Here is a 22706-nt window from a genome sequence, read left to right on the forward strand (position 1 = left end):
CACTCCTTCAGATACACTGGGCCGAGGCCGTTTAGTGCTTTAAAGGTCAGCACCACTTTGAATTGTGCTCAGAAACATACTGGGAGCCAGTGAAGATCCTTTAGGGCTTGCTTACATGTGAGGTAGTTGAGGTGAATATCTACACATGGGTTGCTTCCTAGCTGCACACAGTTGATGGCATTATTATTATTTATTAAATTTGTAGGGGTCGTCTTGTGGTGTTTGAAACTGCCCTCTGGCCGGAATGAAAAAGAGGCAACGCAGAGAGAGAGAAAAACTGGTGGATCAGGGGCCTGTCTTCTGTGGCAGCTTGTGGTTGCATCCTGCAATATTTAACCAGGGAATGCAGAAAACTGTCATATCCAAATAGGGCATGAATCTCTCTCTCCCTTTCTCTCAAATGTTTCTTTCAAGAGAACTTATCCGCGAGGAGGGAGTTTACATACCGTATTTTTCGCTCTATAGGATGCACCCGACCATAGGATGTACCTTGTTTTAGAGGGGGAGAACAAGAAAAAAAAATTCTCCCCCTCTCTGCTCAGCGCCCTGTCAGCGAAGCGGCAGGAGAAACGGAGCCCCTTCCATTTCTCCTCCCGCTTGGCTGAGGGGGCGCTGCATAGCTCTCCCTCTCTGCTGAAGCCGGGAGAGTCTTGCTCTCCCGGCTTCAGCAAAAGGAACCCGAAGCCTCCGGAGGCTTCAGGCGGCTATCCCTGAAGCCTTCGGAGTGCAGCGTGAGTTCCCGCAGCACAAGAGTCTTGCTCTGCCGGCTTCAGCGAAAGGAACCTGAAGCCTGCGGAGCGCAGCGAGAACTCGCGCTGCGCTCTGCAGGCTTCAGACGGCTATCCCTGAAGCCTGGAGAGTGAGACGGGTCGGTGCACACGACCCTTCTCACCCTCCAGGCTTCAGCGAAAGCAACGCAAAGCCTCCGGAGCGCGGAGGGAGCGCTCCCCCTGCGCTTCGGAGGTTTCGCATTGCTATTGCTGAAGCCAAGGAGCCTGCATTCGCTCCATAGGATGCACACACATTTCCCCTTAATTTTTGGAGGGGAAAAAGTGCTTCCTATAGAGCGAAAAATATGGTACATTAAATCTCCAGGTTCGATCCCAGTCATCTTCTCCAAGAGAGAGCTGGGAGAGAAGCTGCAGAGCTGTTGGGCTAAGTGGACAATGGTCTAAACGGTTTGTGAAAAGCAGCAGCTTATGTTTCACAAAACCTGTTTGACCAGGAAAGACGGCGACACAAAAGTGCCCACATGTCATAGGGAGGCAGTGCCTGACTCCCGCTTTAACCTTTCAAGTTAAGGTAAGCTAGGACAGGAAACCCAGAAAGAGACTGTCTCATTTTAAAAGGAAATTCCCGTTTCAAACAGCTCGGTTTACACCGGCACGCACGTCTCGCGATCAAGCAAAGAAACAAAGTCGGATTAGAAGTACATCTACTCAGGTTGTTTTTTTTTAATTCAATATATTAAATATATATTAATAATTGGAAAAAAGTCACATACTGGAAATTGGAAAGGAGGGATAGACAAATATAAATGTCAAAAAAAAAAAAAAGTTTGGCAGACTTTACAATACAAAGTTATATACACAGAAAGGCAGAAGGTGTCCTGCAAGTTTAGGGCGAAGCACATTTCTCAGCGGCTCATACAGAAGAGCCCCCCCCCCCCCCGCTTTCCCTCCTCTGCCATTCATTCAATCATCCATTCATCTGTATTTACAAAGCCAACGTGCCGATCCTCTTATATACAACTTTTACACACGAAAAAAGAACACAAAAACACCATCCGACAAAACTTGGCCGCCCCTGACGAAGTGGCAGGTGGGAAGAACAAGCTATCTGAGGGATATGTGCTTACTTACGGCAAAACTGGACTGCCACTTCCCCCAAGTTGCACCGAGTTCAAGATTGCAAGCAGCTTTTACGGAAGGGAGTTGGAAAAACTAAAAACAAAAAACCTCATCCAGTTCCCATACTTGAGAGGGAATTCTTCGCCAGGGCCAGGAACGTGGATAAAGTAAGAGAAGGCAATTCTTTTTTTCTTTTTTTTAAATCCCTAACCAGCCTTTGACTATTGAAAAACAAACAAAAAACACAAAACACCAACATATTCCACATGTATTACACAAAGGTGATCTGTGCAACTGTATGGAATTTAGGCGTCGCATTGCACATGTGGAGCCGTTGGCAGGTTACATGGGAAAGGCAGCATTATTTAGGGATATTGTGCATGTAACCCTAGAAGGCACACCGGGATATCCCCCCCCCCACTAGGTTAAAAAAAGAAGAACACAAACTCCCAAAAAAGTTGTCCGAAGTTCAGAGAGAGGAGGAGGAGGAAGAGAGAAGGAGAGCAATGTCCCACTAAACTCCAATATCAAAAAGGGTGGACGAAAGGAGAAAGGGGGGGGGGGGCGGGGACATGATAACGCTAGTGGCCTTCATCTTCCGACCCCTAGGCTTAAAAATTTTAAACATCGTCTGTAATGTCTCTGGGGGAGAAAAATGTCCCTGCAAACTCCCCTCCAGGTGAGGGGGTGGCAAGGAAATCCCCTCTGCCAGTTTCTGTCCATCTGCCACCCCACCCAAAATATATATATATATATATATAAAGCCACCCTCCCCCCAAACAGGAAGAACCATTGATTCACGGCAACTTCCTTCCTTCCTTCTTTCGGAGTCTTCAGAAAGGCAGCGTGTCCATGAATATTTTGTCCACAATGGGCGGCGGGGGGACCAGATCCTCAAGCTTCAGGTAGAAGATGCGCTGGAGCCCTTGAGTGCAAAGGGTGCGGAGTTCGGGGAGCTTGCCCAGCAGCTTGGAGAGGCAGTTCGGGTGGAGCTGCTCGTTGGTGGTGGAAGTCACGTGGTCTTTAAGGCAGCTGACAATGCGGTTCTGGAGGTCTTCAACCTTCTTTGGCTCTTTTAACCCATGGCGGTCTGGTTTGGAGACGGCGGAGAGGAGGAAGAGATGGCAGCAGCAAGAAAAGAACAGGGAAGGAGCTGTTAAACACGAGAGCGAACCAAGGACTTCTCCTGGTATGCCCCGCAGAGGACCTTAAATAACCATAGTTTGGAGGTGCTAAGGAAGTCAGATTATCCTCCACCAGGGCCAGGGCCTTCTCTGTGATGGCTCCGACCTGGTGGAATGCTCCGTCCCATGGGACCAGGGCCCTGCAGGATTCAACTTCCTTCTGCAGGGCCTGTAAGACAGAGTTATTCCACCTGGCTTTCAATTTGAACTTAGCCTGATGTTTTATTCCCCTTCCTTCCCTCCCTCTCCCCTTTTTATGAAGATGACCTGCTCTGGGATCCCACAGCTAATTCTCCCCTGGTCTCCTTGCTGGCCCAAATAGGACTAATTTAGCCAGCTAGCCCTGGTGATCACCTAATGTTTATTGGATGGATTTCCCCCCTAAATTGATTTTTGAATTCTGAATTTATTGCTATTCACGTTTTATACTGTATTTTATGCTGTTTTTTGTTGCATCAATAAGTGTTTTAAATTTGTTGTTAGCTGCCCTGAGCCCGGTTTTCTGAACCAGGAAGGGCGGGGTGTAAATAAAAAAATATTATTATTTATTATTCTCCCTGATGCAATCGGACATGTTGGGCTCCCCAGGGTCCAATGCGTATCTTACGGTTTTCCATGCTACCCAGGTGCCAGGGACGTAGCGTGGGGAGGACCAGGGGGAGTGTGTCTCCGGGCCCAGATTGTTGAAAGGGCGCAAGGGGGCACAACCGGGCGCCCCCACGACAGGCTTCCTCCCTCACCAAGCCATGCCTGGGCTGGGCCATCAGGACTGGAGCGGCGGTGCCTTCCAGATATTGCTGGACCCCCCCCCCTCCCAGAGCAAATAAAGGTAAAGGTAAAGGGACCCCTGGGTTGCGGTGCTCATTTCGCTTTATTGGCCGAGGGAGCCGGCGTACAGCTTCCGGGTCATGTGGCCAGCATGACTAAGCCACTTCTGGTGAAGCAGAGCAGCACACAGAAATGCCGTTTACCTTCCCGCTGGAGTGGTACCTATTTATCTACTTGTACTTTGACTGCTAGGTTGGCAGGAGCAGGGACCGAGCAACAGGAGCTCACCCCATCGCGGGGATTCGAACTGCCGACCTTCTGATCGGCAAGTCCTAGGCTCTGTGGTTTAACCCGCGTCCCTCCCAGAGCAAGTAAATCCCTTTCTCTGAAGGCACCCAGAGATGTCACAAACTGATTGGCAGCCTTAAGCACCTCCCTTCCAGAGATCCGACGCTTCCTCGTTCCTGCCTATCAACCTGCGCTTTCCGCAGCCTCACCCGTGCCCCCCGGAGAACCAACCCCGTGATGTGGGCGTCGGGCCTACCTGTGATGATGACAAGCGCCGCGAGGCAGGAGAAGGAGGGCACATCGATGTTCATGCGGTGGAGGCTCTGGGAGAACTCGATGATGGAGTCGATCCACTCTCCAAAGCCTCGGACACACTGCATCCGATGGAGCACCACCCCATTGCAGAATATCAGCTTGCCTTCTTCTGGCTTGGACCTGCAAGAGAGAGAGCACGGTTTGAGTTGAAACTTGGACAGTGTGTTTCGGCCCCTGGAGAGAAGGGCATAGAGCCAGTGGGGCAAGCCATTGGGAGTTTGCTGGGCAATGTTGGCTTGGACTGGGCAGTTGGAGCTCATCCCAAACGCTGCTGCTTCACTGGAACTTGGAATCCCAGGGTCACAGAATTTGTTCCAGACAGAGGTATTGAGCCGAGGAGCCTCCTGAACTGGCTGTGGAAGCCATGTCTGCTCCCACTGGGCTCTCCCACACACACACACCTACTTTGGGGCAAAAACAGCACCTGTGGTCTTCTCTCTCCCACCATTCCCTTGTCCCAGCATGACACACGGAAGCCCTTTCCTTCCAGAGTAAGGAAGGAGAGACTGTAAACAAAGGCTTCCTTTGCTCACAGCGTCCCCTATCAGATGTCTAAAAAGGTAAAGGGATCCCTGACCATTAGGTCCAGTCGTGGCCGACTCTGGGGTTGCGGCTCTCATCTCGCTTTATTGGCCGAGGGAGCCAGCGTACAGCTTCCGGGTCATGTGGCCAGCATGACTAAGCCACTTCTGGCGAACCAGAGCAGCGCATGGAAATGCCATTTACCTTCCCGCCTATTTATCTCCCTGCACTTTAATGTGCTTTCAAACTGCTAGGTTGGCAGGAGCAGGGACCGAGCAACGGGAGCTCACCCTGTCGCGGGGATTCGAACCGCCGACCTTCTGATCGGCAAGTCCTAGGCTCTGTGGTTTAACCTACAGCGCCACCCGCGTTCCTATCAGATGTTTAAAGGGCCCATAATGCAATGATGTTCAATTCAAGGGCCCTGGGTCTATATATGGAGGATTCCCTTCTCCTCTTGCATCTGTTTGTTTTATTTTGCCATACTGCCACCGTCCCTGCAACCCGATACGAGGTGACCTACTGAGCTTGCCCCAAATTTAGAGGCTAAGCGGATCACTGTAGGTTTCGTACGAGAGCCCTGCTGCTGCATGTTTACCTGTACGCTAGCCGGAGAATGAAGAGCTCCAAAAAAGCAGATTCCAGAAGCAGGTCTTGATCCTCTTTCGGAAGCTCTAGGAAGCCCTGGATCTTCTCCGCCCATTTCCGGATGACGTCCATCGAGCCTGTCAACAGGTCGTAGAACTGCTGCACGTCGACACAGTCCTCCTTCTCAAACTGGTAGGAGACAGATTCCTGGAACTGGGGAGGGGAGGAAACAAGCAAAAAGGTTGAAGAGCAGACACAAACCAGCTCATGGCCCCCACCTCTGTTAACACACTCATTTTATTTTGGGAAGGGGTGGAGAGACGGGCAGGGGTGTAGACACTACCACCAGCACAATGACATTTCCTTGCTAGCGCTGATAGAGAGGAATCAAAACTGATGTACTCAAGACTCTCATTTGAATGGCCAAATAATGCATTCTCAAGCCAGAGATTACTAATAACAGCATAGGAGAGCTGAAAACAATGCCATCTTGGCAACCATTGCGCCCCTCGGGTTTCAGATAGCACATGGGTAAAGGTAAAGGTAAAGGGATGACTGACCATTAGGTCCAGTTGTGACCGACTCTGGGGTTGCGGCGCTCATCTCGCTTTATTGGCCAAGGGAGCAGGCGTACAGCTTCCGGGTCATGTGGCCAGCATGATTAAACCGCTTCTGGCAAACCAGAGCAGTGCACGGAAACGCCGTTTACCTTCCCGCCAGAGCGGTACCTATTTATCTACTTGCACTTTGATGTGCTTTTGAACTGCTAGGTGGGCAGGAGCTGGGACCGAGCAACGGGAGCTCACCCCGTTGCGGGGATTCGAACCACCAACCTTCTGATCGGCAAGTCCTAAGCACATGGGTAGACGAGTCTGAAAAGCCCAGGACACAGATTTTCAAGGACCTCCCGCAGCTATGGTGGCTCATTTACCAGAAGCAATGTATTTAGTGTTAACTCTGAAAGTGTATACTTCTTTCTGACCAAACTAGGCTGCACTAGAGCAAAATATACACCAGTAGGCTTAGTTTGGTCAGAATTGAGTACAGTGGTACCTCTGGTTACGTACTTAATTCGTTCCGAGGTCCGTTCTTAACCTGAAACTGTTCTTAACCTGAAGCACCACTTTAGCTAATGGGGCCTCCTGCTGCTGCCGCACCGCCACCACACGATTTCTGTTCTCATTCTGAAGCAAAGTTCTTAACCCGAGGTACTATTTCTGGGTTAGCGGAGTCTGTAACCTGAAGTGTATGTAACCCGAGGTACCACTGTATATACTTCCAGAGTTAACATGAAATACATTACTACTGGTAAGGTAAAGGTAAAAGGTAAAGGACCCTTGGACGGTTAAGTCCAGTCAAAGGCGACTATGGGGTTGTGGCACTCATCTCGCTTTCAGGCCAAGGGACCCGGCGTTTGTCCACAGGCAGCTTTTTGGGTCATGTGGCCAGGATGACTAAACCGCTTCTGGCACAACGGAACACTGTGACAGAAACCAGAGCGCACACCCCCCCCCATAACAGCTAGAGGGTTGTGAAAGTTTGTGTCCTGGGCTTTTTAGACTCCTTTACCCACCTTCTGAGGGATGCGGGTGGCGCTGTGGGTTAAACCATGGAGCCTAGGACTTGCCAATCAGAAGGCTGGTGGTTCGAATCCCCACAACGGGGTGAGCTCCTGTTGCTCGGTCCCTGCTCCTGCCAACCTAGCAGTTTGAAAGCACGTCAAAGTGCAAGTAGATAAATAGGTACCGCTCAGGCGGGAAGGTAAACAGTGTTTCTGTGCGCTGCTCTGGTTCGCCAGAAGTGGCTTAGTCATGCTGGCCACATGACCCGGAAGCTGTACGCCGGCTCCCTCGGCCAATAAAGCGAGATGAGCGCTGCAACCCCAGAGTCGGTCACGACTGGACCTAATGGTCAGGGGTACCTTTACCTTTACCTTTTACCTTTACCCACATTCTATCTGAAACCAAAGGGGTGGATTGTTTGCTAGGTGTGATTCCTCCCTCCCCCCAGCTGTCCTACCCCGCTGTAGTGTATTCTATGCTCATGAGCCATTTCAAGTGTCTAGGCAGCTGATTTGGGGCTTGAAGGTGTATCCAAAAACACCCCCCCCAGCTCAGGCATGTTCCACTAAGAGGACCTGTGGCATCTGTTGGGAAGGGCTTTGCCCTGCTAAATTGCCCAGCCCTTTGCTCCAAGTCATTCCATGGCATGTTAGACTACCTAGGCACTTAAAACGGCACAATTATTTCAGGGCATTTCAGCCTGCCATGGGACCATTTGGGGCATCCCACAAGGAACTAAGTACAAGTGTGTTTTGTTTATCTGCCTGGCACACTCTCCTCGCCCCCCCCCCCCCGCCCCAAGTCAGCCACGAGTGCCACAGACTGTAGGAACGCAGATTATTACCTTGGAATAATCAAGCTTTGTTGCACTGGGTATGGAATCTATGTGCGCTCTCACAAGAGAGGAGATGAGGCTGACCGGAGAAGTATCTTGAGTTTGCTTGGGTTTGGAGGGCAAACGACCACGCCGGCCTTTCAAGCTGTCCGTCCGCACCACTGAGGGAAGGAGGAAGTGAAAAAAGGCACACATTCAGAGAGGTTGGGAGCAGAGAGGTACGGGAACTATCGACAGGACTAACCGTGGGGCTTAGGAAGGTTTTAATTGCAGGATGGAATCTGGATCCCAGCCAAAGTGGAGCAGGCATTGGTCTAATTGCCCTATGCTAGGTACGTTTCACAAGATGGCGGGTTGGGGTTTAGCCACACCGGTATTCTGTACAGTGGTACCTCTGGTTACGAACTTAATTCGTACTGGAGGTCTGTTCATAACCTGAAACCGTTCTTAACCTGAGGTACCACTTTAGCTAATGGGGCCTCCCATCGCTGCACAATTTCTGTTATCGTCCTGGGGCAAAGTTCTTAACCCAAGGTACTACTTCTGGGTTAGCGGAGTCTGTAACTCGAAGTGTTTGGAACCTGAGGTGTTTGTAACCTGAGGTACCATTGTATTTCACAACTGCACAACAGAAGTGCAAAAGGCGATACAGTGGTACCTCTGGTTAAGAACTTAATTCATTATGGAGATCCGTTCTTAACCTGAAACTGTTCTTAACCTGGAGCACCACTTTGGCTAATGGGGCCTCCCGCCGCCGCGGCACAATTTCTGTTCTCATCCTGAAGCAAAGTTCTTAACCCGACGTACTATTTCTGGGTTAGCGGAGTCTGTAACCTGAAGTGTCTGTAACCCGAGGTACCACTGTACTTGTATTAAGTGGGTGATCTCTCTCGATGCTACTGAACTACAGCTCCCATCACCTCTGACCACTGGGCAAGCTGGCTGGGGGCTGATGGGAGTCCCACAGCATCTGGAGGGCTGCAGGTTCCACATGCCTGTTGGACATCTCAAGTGCTGGTCTTGGACAGTCAAAGGAAGCTTGCGACAAGAGTTGCTTCTCATTCCCTCATGCTAAGTCATTTACACGTCCTCTCTCATTGGCTCTTTGCTCTGAATAATTCTGCTCCTGACCCCACACTTAAAAAGCCCCAAACCCCTTTATGTAGATCTCGCTGGGCAGAGCGAGGCAATGACACCAGCAGACTATTGTTATCTAGTACACCCAGCCAAAATATGGCACAGATCACATCAGCACAGAACCTAATCACCCCTTAATCCTTCTGACAATTCACTGCTAAAGAGCAGATTTTCCTGACTGCTTCAATGGACGAGATTTAAACCTGCGAGTGATTGCGAAGACCAAACGCATTAAGGTGCTTGCCTTGGGCAAATAACACAGGCCACAAGCCGATTAAACCCCTGATCTTATTAACACTTTAACCTGCACATCAAACTCAACAAACAGGGACGTCTCTTACCTTCTTTGACCATTCCCACAGCAAGGCACTTCTGGAAACGACAAAACTGGCACCGGTTTCTCCTCCGCTTGTCCACAGGGCAGTCTTTATTGGCTAAGCAGATGTATTTGGCGTTCTTCTGTACAGTGCGCTACAGGAGACAGAACAGCAGCGGGGACATTTAGGACTCATCACACACATGGGCAAAAACACATGGGGCATCTCCAAGCTCAGCGTCGAGAAAGACAAAAGGCCCGTTTATTTATTGCAGTGTTCCTACAACCCTGCCGTTTCCAGTTTCACAAAAGTACGACAGAAATCATACGCCACCTGAGGGCGGCCACACCTTCCAGACACAGCTGTGCCTTCACATTTCCGCATCTTGAAAGACCTACATTGGCTCCCAGTACATTTCCGAGCACAATTCAAAGTGTTGCTGCTGACATCTAAAGCCCTAAACGGCCTCGGCCCAGTATATCTGAAGGAGCGTCTCCACCCCCATCATTCTGCCCGGACACTGAGGTCCAGTGCCGAGGGCCTTCTGGCGGTTCCCTCATTGCGAGAAGCAAAGCTACAGGGAACCAGGCAGAGGGCCTTCTCGGTAGTGGCGCCCACCCTGTGGAATGCCCTCCCACCAGATGTCAAAGCGATAAACAACTACCTGACATTCAGAAGTCATCTTAAGGCAGCCCTGTTCAGGGAAGTTTTTAATGTGTGATATTTTAGTGTATTTTTGGTTTCTGTGGAAGCCGCCCAGAGTGGCTGGGGAAACCCAGCCAGATGGGCGGGGTACAAATAATAAATTTATTATTATTATTATTATTATTATTATTATTATTATTATTATTATTATTACTGTTACCATAATGCCACAGAAATGGGGTGATGAAAGATGGAAATGGCACTGAGAAGGCCTGACGTCAAAGAAACCGAAGCGTCCCTCTCTCCAAGATCTGCAATTGGGCTCACCTCAGCCGCTAAAAGTCTGAAAGGTCTTTGTTTGCTATGCATAAGATCTGGGTCTTTCTGCCTTCATGCAACTGGAGAACAGTTTAATGCAATATGCATTAAAAAGGGGGCAGGTCTGAGCAGCCGCATCCTTTACCTTTCCCGCCCTGACCTGGCCACAGTGATCCATGTGACGGTCACCTCCAGGCTTGACTACTGTAATTCGATCTACGCGGGGCTGCCCTTGAAGCTGTCCCAGAAACTCCAGCAGGTACAGAATGCTGCAGCGAGACTCCTCACGGTGTCTCTGCCATGCGAGCATATTCACCCAGTGCTTTTCCAGCTGCACTGGCTCCCGGTGGAGTACAGGATCAGATTTAAGGTGCTGGTTTTGACTTTTAAAGCCCTTCACGGCCTAGGACCCTTGTACCTATGGGATCGCCTCTCCTGCTATGCCCCACAGAGGACCTTAAGGTCCATATATAGCAGCACCCTAGAGGTCCCGGGCACCAGGAAGTTAGATTAGCCTCAACCAGAGCCAGGGCCTTTTCAACACTGGCTCCGGCCTGGCGGAATGCTCTGCCTCATGAGACCAGGGCCCTGCAGGATCTGATTTCTTTCCACAGGGCCTGTAAGACAGAGTTGTTCTGCCTGGCCTTTGGCTTGGAGCCAATTTGATTCCCTCCCCCTCTTTCTTTTCTCTTTTTCCTTTCTCCTCCTGTGATGAGGCTGCATTTTAATATTTTAATGTTTCAGTATTTTAATGTTGTATTTTAATCTTGTTTTTAAGTTGTACTCATTCAACTTGTTTTTATTATTGCTTGATAGCCGCCCTGAGGCCGCCCTTGGCTGGGGAGGGCGGGGTATAAATAAAAATTAATAATAATAATAATAATAATAATAATAATAATATTTGAAGCTCTCGGTCGTGGGGCAAGTTAGAAAGTCACACACCCCAAATGGGGCCGTTCAAAATGCAAATCAAACAACTCTGGGTAGAAACCTGAGCATTTTGAAGCAGCTGCATGTTGGGTCTGCTGCACGCCTAGCCAAAAATTATATAAATCTTGTAAGTAAACAAGCATTTACTATGCCGCCACCTCCTCCTCCCGGCTATTTTACAGGAGTAAAGTACTGTACCTGAACTACAAGCAACGGGTCACATGGCTGCTTCAAAGCGACAGAGACAACATGGATCCCCCCCGCCATTCAAGTTTGGCCAAGAGAATTAGCTCAGGAAGTTTCAGGATTCAAAATGTCCCCAGCCGCCCACCCACAGCTTTGCAGATTCGGAGATCTGGCCGTTTGACAATTGGCATGAGGCCATGTCTACCCACAAACAAGTTGGTATCACAGCTATTCCGTCGCTTTGGGTGCAATGGGGAGGCAATCTAAGAATCTCATAGGGAATTTCTTCTTCTCCACTGCCCAGTAAGGACATTGTGATCAGCAAATGGAACCCGGTTAAGTTTTGCCACGGCCAGATGATTATTAGCTTGTGGTAACATGGAGACGGGCTTTATCCTTGTGGCACCAGTGTTGCGGAATACCCTCCATGCCGAGATATGAGAGGCCCCATCAGTATTGGCGTTCCGACGGATCCTGCAGACCCATTTGCTCAGGGACGCATTTCCCTGAACTTGACCTTATTGTTTCAGCTGTGTTTTGATTACCATGCTTTTTAACTGCCTTGATTTATTGTACATTTTAATGACAGATGCTGCAATGCTCTGTGTAATTTAATTATGCATAGATTTTGTAACGGATTCCATAGTTGTAAAACGACTCAGAAGCCATTTTGGCATATAAGGGTTAAACAAACAAACAAACAAACAAACAAGCTGACTTCACAAAGCTATGGGTCCCGTGGAAGGAGCCACGAGACTTCAAGTGGTGCTAAACAAAACAGGTTTGTAGTACAGACATACCCTTAGGCACATTTGCTGCTTTTAAGTACCTAAACTTACAGGAGGGTGTTCAGGCACTGCCTCTCTTGTAGAAAATGCCAGGGTCAATAATAATAATGATAATTTATTATTTATACCCCGCCCATCTGGCTGGGTTTCCCCAGCCACTCTGGGCAGCCTCCAACAAAATATTAAAATACAGTGGTCTGTTAAACATGAAAAGCTGCCTTCAGATGTCTTCTAAAAGTCTGGTAGTTGTTCTTCTCTTTGACATCTGGCAGAAGGGTGTTCCACAGCGCGGGTGCCACTACCAAGAAGGCCCTCTGCCTGGTTCCCTGTAACTTGGCTTCTCACAGTGAGGGAATCGCCAGAAAGCCCTCTTGGTTTGGGTTTGCAAGATCTGCTTCTTTTCACTAACCCCCTCCCTACTCCTCTGTCATTGAAGTTTTGTGTCCTGAAGTTTATCACCTCCAAGCTTCTAAATGTATATGTTTATAATTTTCCAAAACTACAGTAGAAGTGGGAACGTTAGGAAATGGGGAGGAGGGTTGTGCTGTTAGTAGACCAGTCTTCTCCTGGCCACAGGCACTTACTCCCGAGTTAATACAGTTAATCCAATTAAATTGTTTTCATTAATTTGTTGTTGCTTGGTCTATACCAGTTTCCCAACCTTGGGTCTCCAGCTGCTTTTGGACTACAGTTCCCATCATTCCGGACCAGTGGTCTTGCTAGCTAGGGATGATGGGAATTGTAGTGCAAAAACAGCTGGAGACCCAAGGTTGGGAAAGAGTGGTCTATATGCTACTGTGTTTGATTAATTTGTTCTTGTTGTTTAGCGATTGCAGTGTTTGTTGTTAGAGCATGGTGCTGATAATGCCAAGGTTGCAGGTTCGAACCCTGTATGGGACAGCTACGTAGCAGGGGGTAAGACTTGATGTTCCTCAGGGTCCCTTCCAACTCTATGGTTCTATTATATATTATAAGCAGAATACATATATTAAATCAACTTAACTCCAGAGAGAAGATTTGTAGGGAGGGGGAAGTTCTCAGAATTCCCCTCTGAATTCTCAGAACTGGAATCACGGTGGGTCTTTCTTGGCCAGGAGATCAATAAAGGTAAAGGTAAAGGTAAAGGTAAAGGTAAAGGGACCCCTGACCATTAGGTCCAGTCGTGGCCGACTCTGGGGTTGCAGCGCTCATCTCGCTTTATTGGCCAAGGGAGCCGGCGTGCAGCTTCCGGGTCATGTGGCCAGCATGACTAAGCCGCTTCTGGTGAACCAGAGCAGCACATGGAAACGCCGTTTACCTTCCTGCTGGAGCGGTACCTATTTATCTACTTGCACTTTGACGTGCTTTCGAACTGCTAGGTTGGCAGGAACAGGGACCGAGCAACGGGAGCTCACCCCGTCGTGGGGATTCGAACGGCCGACCTTCTGATCGGCAAGTCCTAGGCTCTGTGGTTTAACCCACAGCGCCACCCATGTCCCTTCCAGGAGATCAATACTAAGGGCTTAATACATAGAGACTGCTTGGCTACTTAAGGATCTCCCTGAACTTTCAGCTAAGATCCAGGGCCTAGTCCAGGGACAAGTAGCATATGGCCCTCAAGATATTGTTGGACTACAACTCCCATCATCCCTTTGACCATTCAGCCAGGCTGGCTGGGGCCAATCGAAGTTGGAATCCCACAACTTCTGGAGGGCCACATGCCCCCCCTCCCACCCATGCCTGCTCTGGTCTATTTACTTGTGGAGATGTGTGCAGGCTGTTGCTTGCAGCAGAAAGGAATTCTGCACTCCAGGAAACAACCCCATTCCTAGCTGTTGTGGGTTTAACTGTGGAAAATTACTAGATGGAACAAATGCGAACTTTTCAGCCTCTGAGAGACGGAGGGCTTCCTAAAGGTCCCTTAGCCTGCAGAAAGCTCATCTCCAACCTTCCAAAAATGCTTTTGCCACCTACCCCTGTGAGGGGACAGAGAGCTCTCACAAAGACCTCCTTTATTTGGAGAGGCCAGGGGAAGGTCCGATGACTCATCCCTGTAGCAGTCAACAGCAGAGGCTTCCTCCCTCTCTCTCCTCCTCCTCCTCCTCCAAAAAGTCCCAGCATGCTTTGCACTGCCTCTAGAGACACATGGAGGACTGGAATGCCTTTCCTAGCGGCACCCAGCACACAGAAGCACGCCCCATACATTTAAAGCACATGACTCTCCCTTTTTTAAAAGAAAAAGCATCATGGGAACTATAGTTTACTCTTTCATAGAGCTATTCCCAGCACCCTTAACAAGCTACAATTCCCAGAATCCTTTGGGGAGGGATAGTACAGTGCATTAAACATAGATATAGCTTGAAAAACACCACCACCAGCACATGAGAATGTTCTCAGTTTTGAGGGCGAGCCAGAAAGCTGTTCTTCTTACCTTGAAAAACCCCTTGCAGCCTTCGCAGGTCCGGACACCATAGTGTTGGCACGAGGCGTTGTCTCCGCACACGGCACAGCGCCCCTCGTTGGACCCCGGGCTGCGCGCCTTGCTTGGCGAGAGCGAACTGTCCATTAAGCCGGAGCCGTCCAGGACCGGCGAGGCCTGGCTGAGCGGCAAAGGGGAAAAGCTGACCGACGAGGAAGGTTGTGGAAGAGAGAAGACGTCTCCGTCCACCAAGTGCTGGTGGGTGGGCGGTTGCATCTTCAGGGGGCTCTGTGGAGGGACCCCGGGGCTGTGAGCCGAGGGGCCGAAGGAGAAGTAGGAGGGCTGGGCGGAACTACTTTTGGGAGGCTCCGTTGCCGCCGACGCCCAAGGCCTCATGCCCTCGTAGGCGTGCGTGGGGGAATAGGCCCCAAAGGAGTTCTCCCAAGATGGCCCCTGGGAAGTCTGGTAGCTTGGCGTGGAAGGGGAAGGGACGGAGCAGGGGCTGCCGTAATAGTCCGAGCCGCTGGAGGACATCGTCTCGTCCAGCTGGCTGCTGAAGGAGCCGGGGTAGCAGCCGTACACTTGGAAATCCTCCAGCTTGAAGGAGGCGGCCGTGGGGTTGGCGGCTGGGATCTGGTAGAGGAAAGCGTCGAATTCGCCGGTGTAATTGTCCATGAAGGTGCTGAAGCTGGGCAGAGAGGTGGCAGCGGCAGTGATCTCTGTGTTAACCAGGTCCATGGTGGGTTTGCCAAGCTCGGGGGTCAAGAGGTCCGCTGGGTAGCGCTCACAGGGGCCTCCGCTCTGAAGCAAGGTCCCATATTGGGTTTGGATACAGGGCATCTCTAGAAGGAAAGGGAAGGGGAGAGGGAAAAGAGAAGAGAGTCGGCTGTCAGTTATGGGATAGTCGGTCGTACAATATCCTCTGAGAGGGAGCAGCTGGCCTGTTAGGGAAACTGGGGCACTGCCCCACCAATCTCAGTGTAACCTCAGCCAGCCCCTTGCCTTATGCACAGCCCAGGCGAGTGGTATTGCCTGTTGTCGTCTTCCTCTTTAATTTCAGTGTTGCCCCCTTGTAGAATGGGGGCAAAATTGGTTAGCTCTGCCTCTCATTAGCCCTGCCTGCACCTGCTGTTCGACTCTCTAGCTCCACCTGCTGTTGGCCTCCCTACCTCCCACCCAACCAGTCTCAAAGGGCAGGGTGGGTGTTCCTAGTCTAGAGCCACATCCATTAGCTGGTTAGCACGAGAGGTCAGTGGCTAAATGGCTGCTATGAAAGCGGAAGGGGAAAAGGGAGCCCCGCCTAACAGAGGTTGCTGCTGGCGAGCGCCCTTACAAACAGAGCTGACCCAAGACGTTTTTGCTACCTGAAGCAAGGGACAATATGCCACCCCCTGTCCCCAACACCAGGGGGATGCTAACAGGGCCAGCAGCTGAATCCTGCATCCTGACAATATAGGTGAAGCATCTGAGGGTAGCAGGAGGGTTGCTGGGGGTGTCACATGACACACAAGAGCTTCGTTCTCCAACACCTTGCTGCTGCCCCCAGCGATTGCTGACTTGTTATGCCCAATGATAGGGCCTGCCCTGCTCACATGAGTGGTGCGCTCATCTCATCAAAATCTTGGCCCCCATTCATGCAAACAGTTTCTTCAGTTTCCCATACATGTAGGCATGCCAGCCTATTTCATTCATGCAAAGAAGTCCTCTGCTCAAAGGAGGCCTTTACAGATTTGTGGGGCACTTTTTGTACATGGGAGGAAGGAAATTTGTAGGAAATTTTATCCTGTATTTTCATCTTGTGAACCATTCTGGGATCTTCGGATGAAGGGGCAGTATATAAATTTAATAAACAAATCAGCAGGAAACAGAGCCAAGCACAAACTCTGGGCATTCCTAGAGATACCCATCTCCTTGGGGCACTAACAGCACTTTGGGTTAAATGAAAACACCTCCATTTGCCTTTGTAAAATGCACGGCGCCAGCATTTTACTGGATGCCACTTTCGACTAGAGACAGATGCAACATGCAGCCAACTATCCAACTTAAAAGAGAACTGCCAGGGATCGCTCTTTTGCAACACCTAGTCTCTGACACCCCTGGCTAACAGCAAGAACAAGGTCTGTAGATCTAGCTGGTTATGGGGCATTGTGCATGGCGATGGTCATTTTTGTTGAAAAGGCACCATTATTTTTAAAGGATTTATTTCCTAGCCGTCTGAGCCGATATCCAACAGGTGGATGATCACTGGGTGGAAAGACACAATAGGAAAGACCCTCTTGTTGTCTGCATCATGACTGCTGTGCGTGGGCGATGTTTATTGTTCCTTGCCTAATAGGAGGCATGCAGCTGGGTGAGCTCATTTCCACTCTTATTCTTCCACCTCGCACAAATTTGCTGGGAACCTGCTGTGGGCACAAGCCTCAGGCAACAGTTTCCTTGGTAATGCGGAGAATGCAACCGACAGCACAACTGGGCAACCAACCAACACAAGATCCTTTTAACTTTGAAGCTGAGACGATGATCCTGGCTTGTGCCAACAGAGGATGAGCTTCAAAGGCAAGGAGGAAAGCAAAAATCACATCGCCCCACCTCCAGCAAAACCACCCCCAAACAGCCAGCTTATATAGGACCCAGGAGGCATGCTTAGCAGCATGCAGGAGCAAACCCATGCTCCTTAAGGGAATGGGTATGCTTGTTCATACTATTTACTTCCTTGAGGAGGGCCATGTGGACTGCCTGAAGCTGGCTCACCAGTGCAGGCATTTGGATGGGAATCATAGAATTGTAGAGTAGGAAGGGACCCTGGGGTCATCTAGTCCAACCCCCTGCAATGCAGGAATCTCAACTAAATCATACATGACAGATGGCCATCCAACCTCTGCTTAAAAGCCTCCAAGGAAGGAGAACCCACAACCTCCTGAGGGAGAACGTTCCACAGATGGATGAGTGAGGGGAGAGAGGGGATGAAATATAAATAAATAGGAGGAGGAATGGGGAAATAATGTCTTCCCATTTGGGCGTCACTCCTGCTGGTTGAGGACAAAATGGAGATGCCAAAAGGCATTTGTGCAAGGAGCCATGTTCTGGAAGTGAAGGGACAGCATAGGAGCCTGGAGAGAAGTTTTAAGGACTTTTTAGCTCAAACGCAAAATGTAGTTATCCAGATGGTGGGTTTGAACCAGGGCTGGGGAAACTGTGGCCCTACATATCTTGCTGGAGCACAACTCCCATAATCCAGGAATTACTGGGCCAGGGCTGGTGGGAGAGTCTAACAACACTGGGAGGGACACAGAGCCCACAGCTTTGGTTTTAAACAGGCAAGACCACCAAGGTACTGAGGCAGGACTCAAGTCCTCGACTGGTGTTGTTTCGAGATGACGCAATGCTTGGGACTTCCCAAGTCCACCTCCAGACCTTCAGCTTTTCCTTTCGTCCTAATCTTCCCCGATTCCGGATCTCTCAATATTCCCACAATCCAAAGTGTGGAACATAACAACAGTGTGGACTTATGTGCTCTCAGATATTAGGCTGTTTCCTTCCTATCACGAAAAGAGCTTGGCTTGGAAACTATAATCCATAGTCAGACATCACTAACAGTAAGTAGTTCACGGGCATTTTTCTTTTCGCTTCCTACCCCCTTCAAGATGGACAGCACACCTACAAAACTGAGAGGGAAATGTTGTCGTTTTGCAAAACTTACTTATTTCGTACGATTTACGGCTGGCTGATTCTAGGAGGGGGAAAGCTTGAGAGACATTATTGCTCCATGAATCTCTCATGCATGCAATGAAGAGGAAGATTGTAAAAAAAGAAAGAAAAAAAGGATTAGCTGTTGAGTCACACCTTTGCCAGATCACTGCTCACATTGACCTTAAAAAAGTGCTTCTTCTGAAGGGCTGTTCTTATCCCTTGAGGCTCAGCTGGGCAGCAGTTTAAGCACTGGCACAAACAAGATACAATAAATCAGGGTGCCTTTACCCCCAAGAGGCACCCTCATGCTGAAAGTACGCTCTGTGGGGGTTTGACAGCAAATGTCCCCCCGCCCTGTGGAAGAGGAGACGTAACAGGAGTTTTTGGCCCAGGCGAAAACCAAGACAGTAAGCAAGTTGCGGCAAGTTGATAATGTCATTCATATCACAGACCTTTAAAGGTTAGATTCTGTTTGGTGAAGGAGCTTCTGCTTTAATGGGCAGTAAAGGATCACGGAATGCAGAGATACGCAGAGTTCCAAGGACAAGGTTAATGAGCTCTCCTTGGTGGGAAACAAACTCCTCCTTGGTTGCAGTGGTACTGGGACAACTGCAGCTACGGACCGGTCAGAACCACAATCCCTCTGTCAAGCTGCTGTTGGTTCAGCTGGCCTCCGGAAAAGAAGGTTCTCCCACTGAACTGAACCAGGATGCCCTCCCTCCTTGCCTAGTTTAGAAAGAGTGCCAGGTAGCACGTGCCACATCCCTATGGCAGAGCAGATAACCATGTGGGCAGAGGAAGCCGATGGAATGGCAGGTGCTTCAGCTGTAGTGAGAACAGGTCACAAATAAGGGTCCGTTTCAGTTCCCTGAATGGGCACCCAAATGTTGACCTTCGCAACACACTTCCTTCCAGGGCAGGAAGTGGCAGAAGCAGCCCCCAGGGTTTCCTAACAGTTTGCCACTCCAGTGGCATCTGCAAGGAAGTTGCCATCACCAGTGTTAGAAATTCAGATCTATAAACTAGGCTCCCTTAATCCAAGATTACAGCCACCAAAGCAGAATGTCTAGTTGCCATTTTGGGGCAAGACAGCTCTAAAGTCTTATTTTTTCAAACGATGGACTGACCATGATGGATTGTCAGCTAAACATCTGGCTAGATCAGAAGACAACCTTGAGATAGCTGAAGAACTTTTGAGAACGTAAAGAAGGAAAGTCACTTGATCCAGGGACAGCCCACATATATATTGGCCTATTCCGACCTCTTTTTCTGAATGGTGACACAGACCATTCATAATATAAGAATATTCTCCGTAACTGTGAGCAAGGCAGTGGGGTGGGGTAACTGAAGACAAGCCACAGCGTTTAACTACAACTTTGTTCACTACTCCAGCTCAGGCTGCATAGAAAAAGCATTTCGGCTCCTGAAATTCATTCCAATTGTGCAGATAAAATATAACTGATAGAAATCTACAGGATGTGGTATTAGTGTGTAAAAACAGTCAAGATCCAGTGATCCCCAGGCACGAACCTCCAGATGATGGAAATGTCAGGCGCCTTCCTGGCACCCAGGCATCTTCAATTGGTTGCAAGTGGCCGTTAGCCAGGTGCAAAATACGCCTGGCTAATTTCGAACACTGATCAGGGCCAAAGGTTCCATTTGCCCAATGAGTGGGTGGGCTAGCCCCAAACGATTGCTTTCTAAAGAAGAACCTTCTCTGCTTGATACCAGTGTGCTGCCACACTCCCAGTTTCCTTGCTGCCACATAGGCTCGTTATTCTGCTGCCCTAAAAATAGAACCCTGGTACTTAATTGTTAAAGCTTGTTAGGATTTACAGTGCTCTAACACAGCAACAGATGCTACCCTGGGCTCTTCCTTGTGACATAGTATTTATTAGCTCTCTTCCCCCCCCAGAGGAAGGCCTGACGTCTGCAAATGCAAGAGGGCCATCTCCCTTGGTAGTACAAATTGAGATAGTTCCATTACATTCTCTGGAGATCAAATCTCAGGGATTGCGGCTGGGATGGCAGAGCACAAGATGACAGCCAATACCATTGGGGCTTCTCAAACAAGGGGGCCTCTTAGCAAAAGGAGGAACAGGGAAAGAAGGCTGCAAGGTGAGAGCATCAGTCGAATGGTGTGACAGATAATGCTAACTTTCTATTGATATTTCTGTCTATAGACTGAAGGAGTCCCATGGAGGAGGGATAGGCAATGTGGTCCCCTCCTAATGTTGCTGGACTCCAATTCCCATCATGCCTGGCCCTTGCCTATGCTGGCTGGGGCTGATGCTGCTGGTGTCTAACATCACCAAGAAGTTAGTACACCTTGGCTACCCCAGGTCCAGAGGTTGATCTACTCAGGTGAGACAAGCAGCCGTCACAGGTCCAGGAAAAGGGAACGCACCATTGACAATGCTCTGAAAACACATTAAATTTGGACAAGTCAGGAAGTCAGGGCTCAGAAAATACTCCCTGCAACTCCTGCCCTGCCCCTAAGACTCTAAAGGAATCTCACAGATCTACACTTGCCTTCTGTAGAGATGCCATACATTTGCTTACCATCTACCCTGTGTGAAGAGCTTTCAAAAGGTAGCACAGGAGATTTTTCTGGATGCAAACAGGGCTGCTAATTTGTGCTATGGGTTCTGTTCCCTTTATTCACTCTAGCAGCCCTTCCATAGCCGTACCAGTGTTGGTGTATAAATACTGAGCAGGTGACATGCTCAATGCTAGTCTACGATTTTTGCTCAAGGCAGAAAAGCCAGGGCTTTCCTGGCCAGGTGGCATGCAAAACATGCCGGCAATACCACACCCACAGCTCATCCCCTTTATGACTGTTACCAGCATGACACGGGGTAGATAGTCACGGGTTTTAACAACGAAGACTATTCTCACAACCTGGTTTATGTCAGGGCAGATTGCTATCCTGCTGCCAAAACGTAGGTCTGTATTCAGCTAAGTTGCACTCAGAGCAGACCTATTTAAATGAATGTGCATGGCTGCATTAGGTTCAATAATTTCTAGGGTTCTACTTTTATGTTTCTACAGAGCGGTTTGGATACACCAGCAGAGGTTCTGCAACTCTTTCCCAGAGTAGGATTTCACCTTGCTCTTTGGGATGCTGCAGAGAAACACCTTTTGTGTTCATGCAAAACTCTGGACCAAAACTCTTCCCCCAAAGCCTCGGGGACCCAGCCAACTGAACTACAGTGGTACCTCTGGTTACGTACTTGATTCGTTCCGGAGGTCCGTTCTTAACCTGAAGCACCACTTTAGCTAATGGGGCCTCCCACTGCTGCCACACAATTTCTGTTCTCATCCTGAAGCAAAGTTCTTAACCCAAGGTACTATTTCTGGGTTAGTGGAGTCTGTAACCTGAAGCGTATGTAACCCGAGGTACCACTGTATGGGAAAACCGGCCATTTGTGTGTTGCACTAAGGGGCTCTCGGCATCCAATGTGGGCTCTGTAAGTTGCACAGTTGCCTCCAACAGAGGCTCCAAATGCCAGGAGCTCGCTTTGCCTGTGTGCAATGGCACCCTGTGTACTGCTTCTCGCACACAGCCCTCCCCACCCATCCAAGAACAGTTAATGGGTGCAGTCTTTGGAAGAAATTTAAAGATTATTTGCAGAAACACTGTAAAATTAATGAATGTTAAAATGATGTTGGACTGAAAATAAGTGGCATTAGCAACAAAGTTAAAAAGAGTATGCAAAAATGAATTAAAAATTTGGTGAAATTATAGGGTTACAATATGTTAAGATTTAGAGTTAAGATAAATGAAAGAGGGTAAGGATTTTCTTATTTAATATCTTAATGGGAATACAAAAAGGGGAGGTGTGAGGAAGTCAAAGAAATAAGTTAATGAGTTCAAAGTTATAAAAAATGGATTTGTTTTAATTTTCTTTTTTCTATTTCTCTATTTTTCTTGTTTTTTGTATCTTGTATTTTTGTTCGAGAGTTTTCTTCTGTTTCTTGTTTACTATGCATTTTTGTATTTTTGATTTTGTAAAATCTTAATAAATATTATTTTAAAGAAATAAATAATGGGTGCAGTCTTTCCATAACAACGCATTCACCTCTCCAGCTCAGCCAGCCCTTTCCAGAGCCTTGTTGTTTTCCCAAACACAAATGGCTTCCGTGGCACATCACAAACAAGCAACGGAGGCACGGCCACCTCTTGTACATTCGTGGGCTTGTTTGCTTTTTAAAAAACATTTGCAGACGGACATATCTTGGTACAAGTTGGCCTCTCTTGCATTTCACAGCATGGGCATTCAGGTGCCATGCCTCCACATTCCTTGCTTCAGAGAAAGAGAGACACCAGGAAGCATAAACTACCTTGAAGAACATCTGGATAAATCCCATTAGCCTCAGTGGAG

General features: G+C 48.9%; 1 protein-coding gene across 3 annotated transcripts in view; it reads right to left on the minus strand.

Moving 5' to 3' along the window:
• Positions 1 to 1423: 1423 nt before the first annotated feature.
• NR4A1 (nuclear receptor subfamily 4 group A member 1) overlaps positions 1424 to 22706 on the minus strand; it is a 42259-nt gene continuing 20976 nt past the window's right edge. For all 3 annotated transcript variants that reach the window (XM_081849709.1, XM_081849710.1, XM_081849711.1), the window contains exons 2-7: positions 14644 to 15473; positions 9391 to 9520; positions 7922 to 8073; positions 5526 to 5728; positions 4347 to 4525; positions 1424 to 2940 (exon numbers count right to left, since the gene is read on the minus strand). In XM_081849709.1, the coding sequence (XP_081705835.1) occupies positions 2684 to 2940; positions 4347 to 4525; positions 5526 to 5728; positions 7922 to 8073; positions 9391 to 9520; positions 14644 to 15473 (1751 nt within the window). In that variant the 3' untranslated portion in view covers positions 1424 to 2683. The remainder of the gene's footprint in view (positions 2941 to 4346; positions 4526 to 5525; positions 5729 to 7921; positions 8074 to 9390; positions 9521 to 14643; positions 15474 to 22706) is intronic.

Source organism: Podarcis erhardii, assembly GCF_964252035.2.
Source record: "Podarcis erhardii genome assembly, chromosome: 2".
Classification (NCBI taxonomy): Eukaryota; Metazoa; Chordata; class Lepidosauria; order Squamata; family Lacertidae; genus Podarcis; species Podarcis erhardii.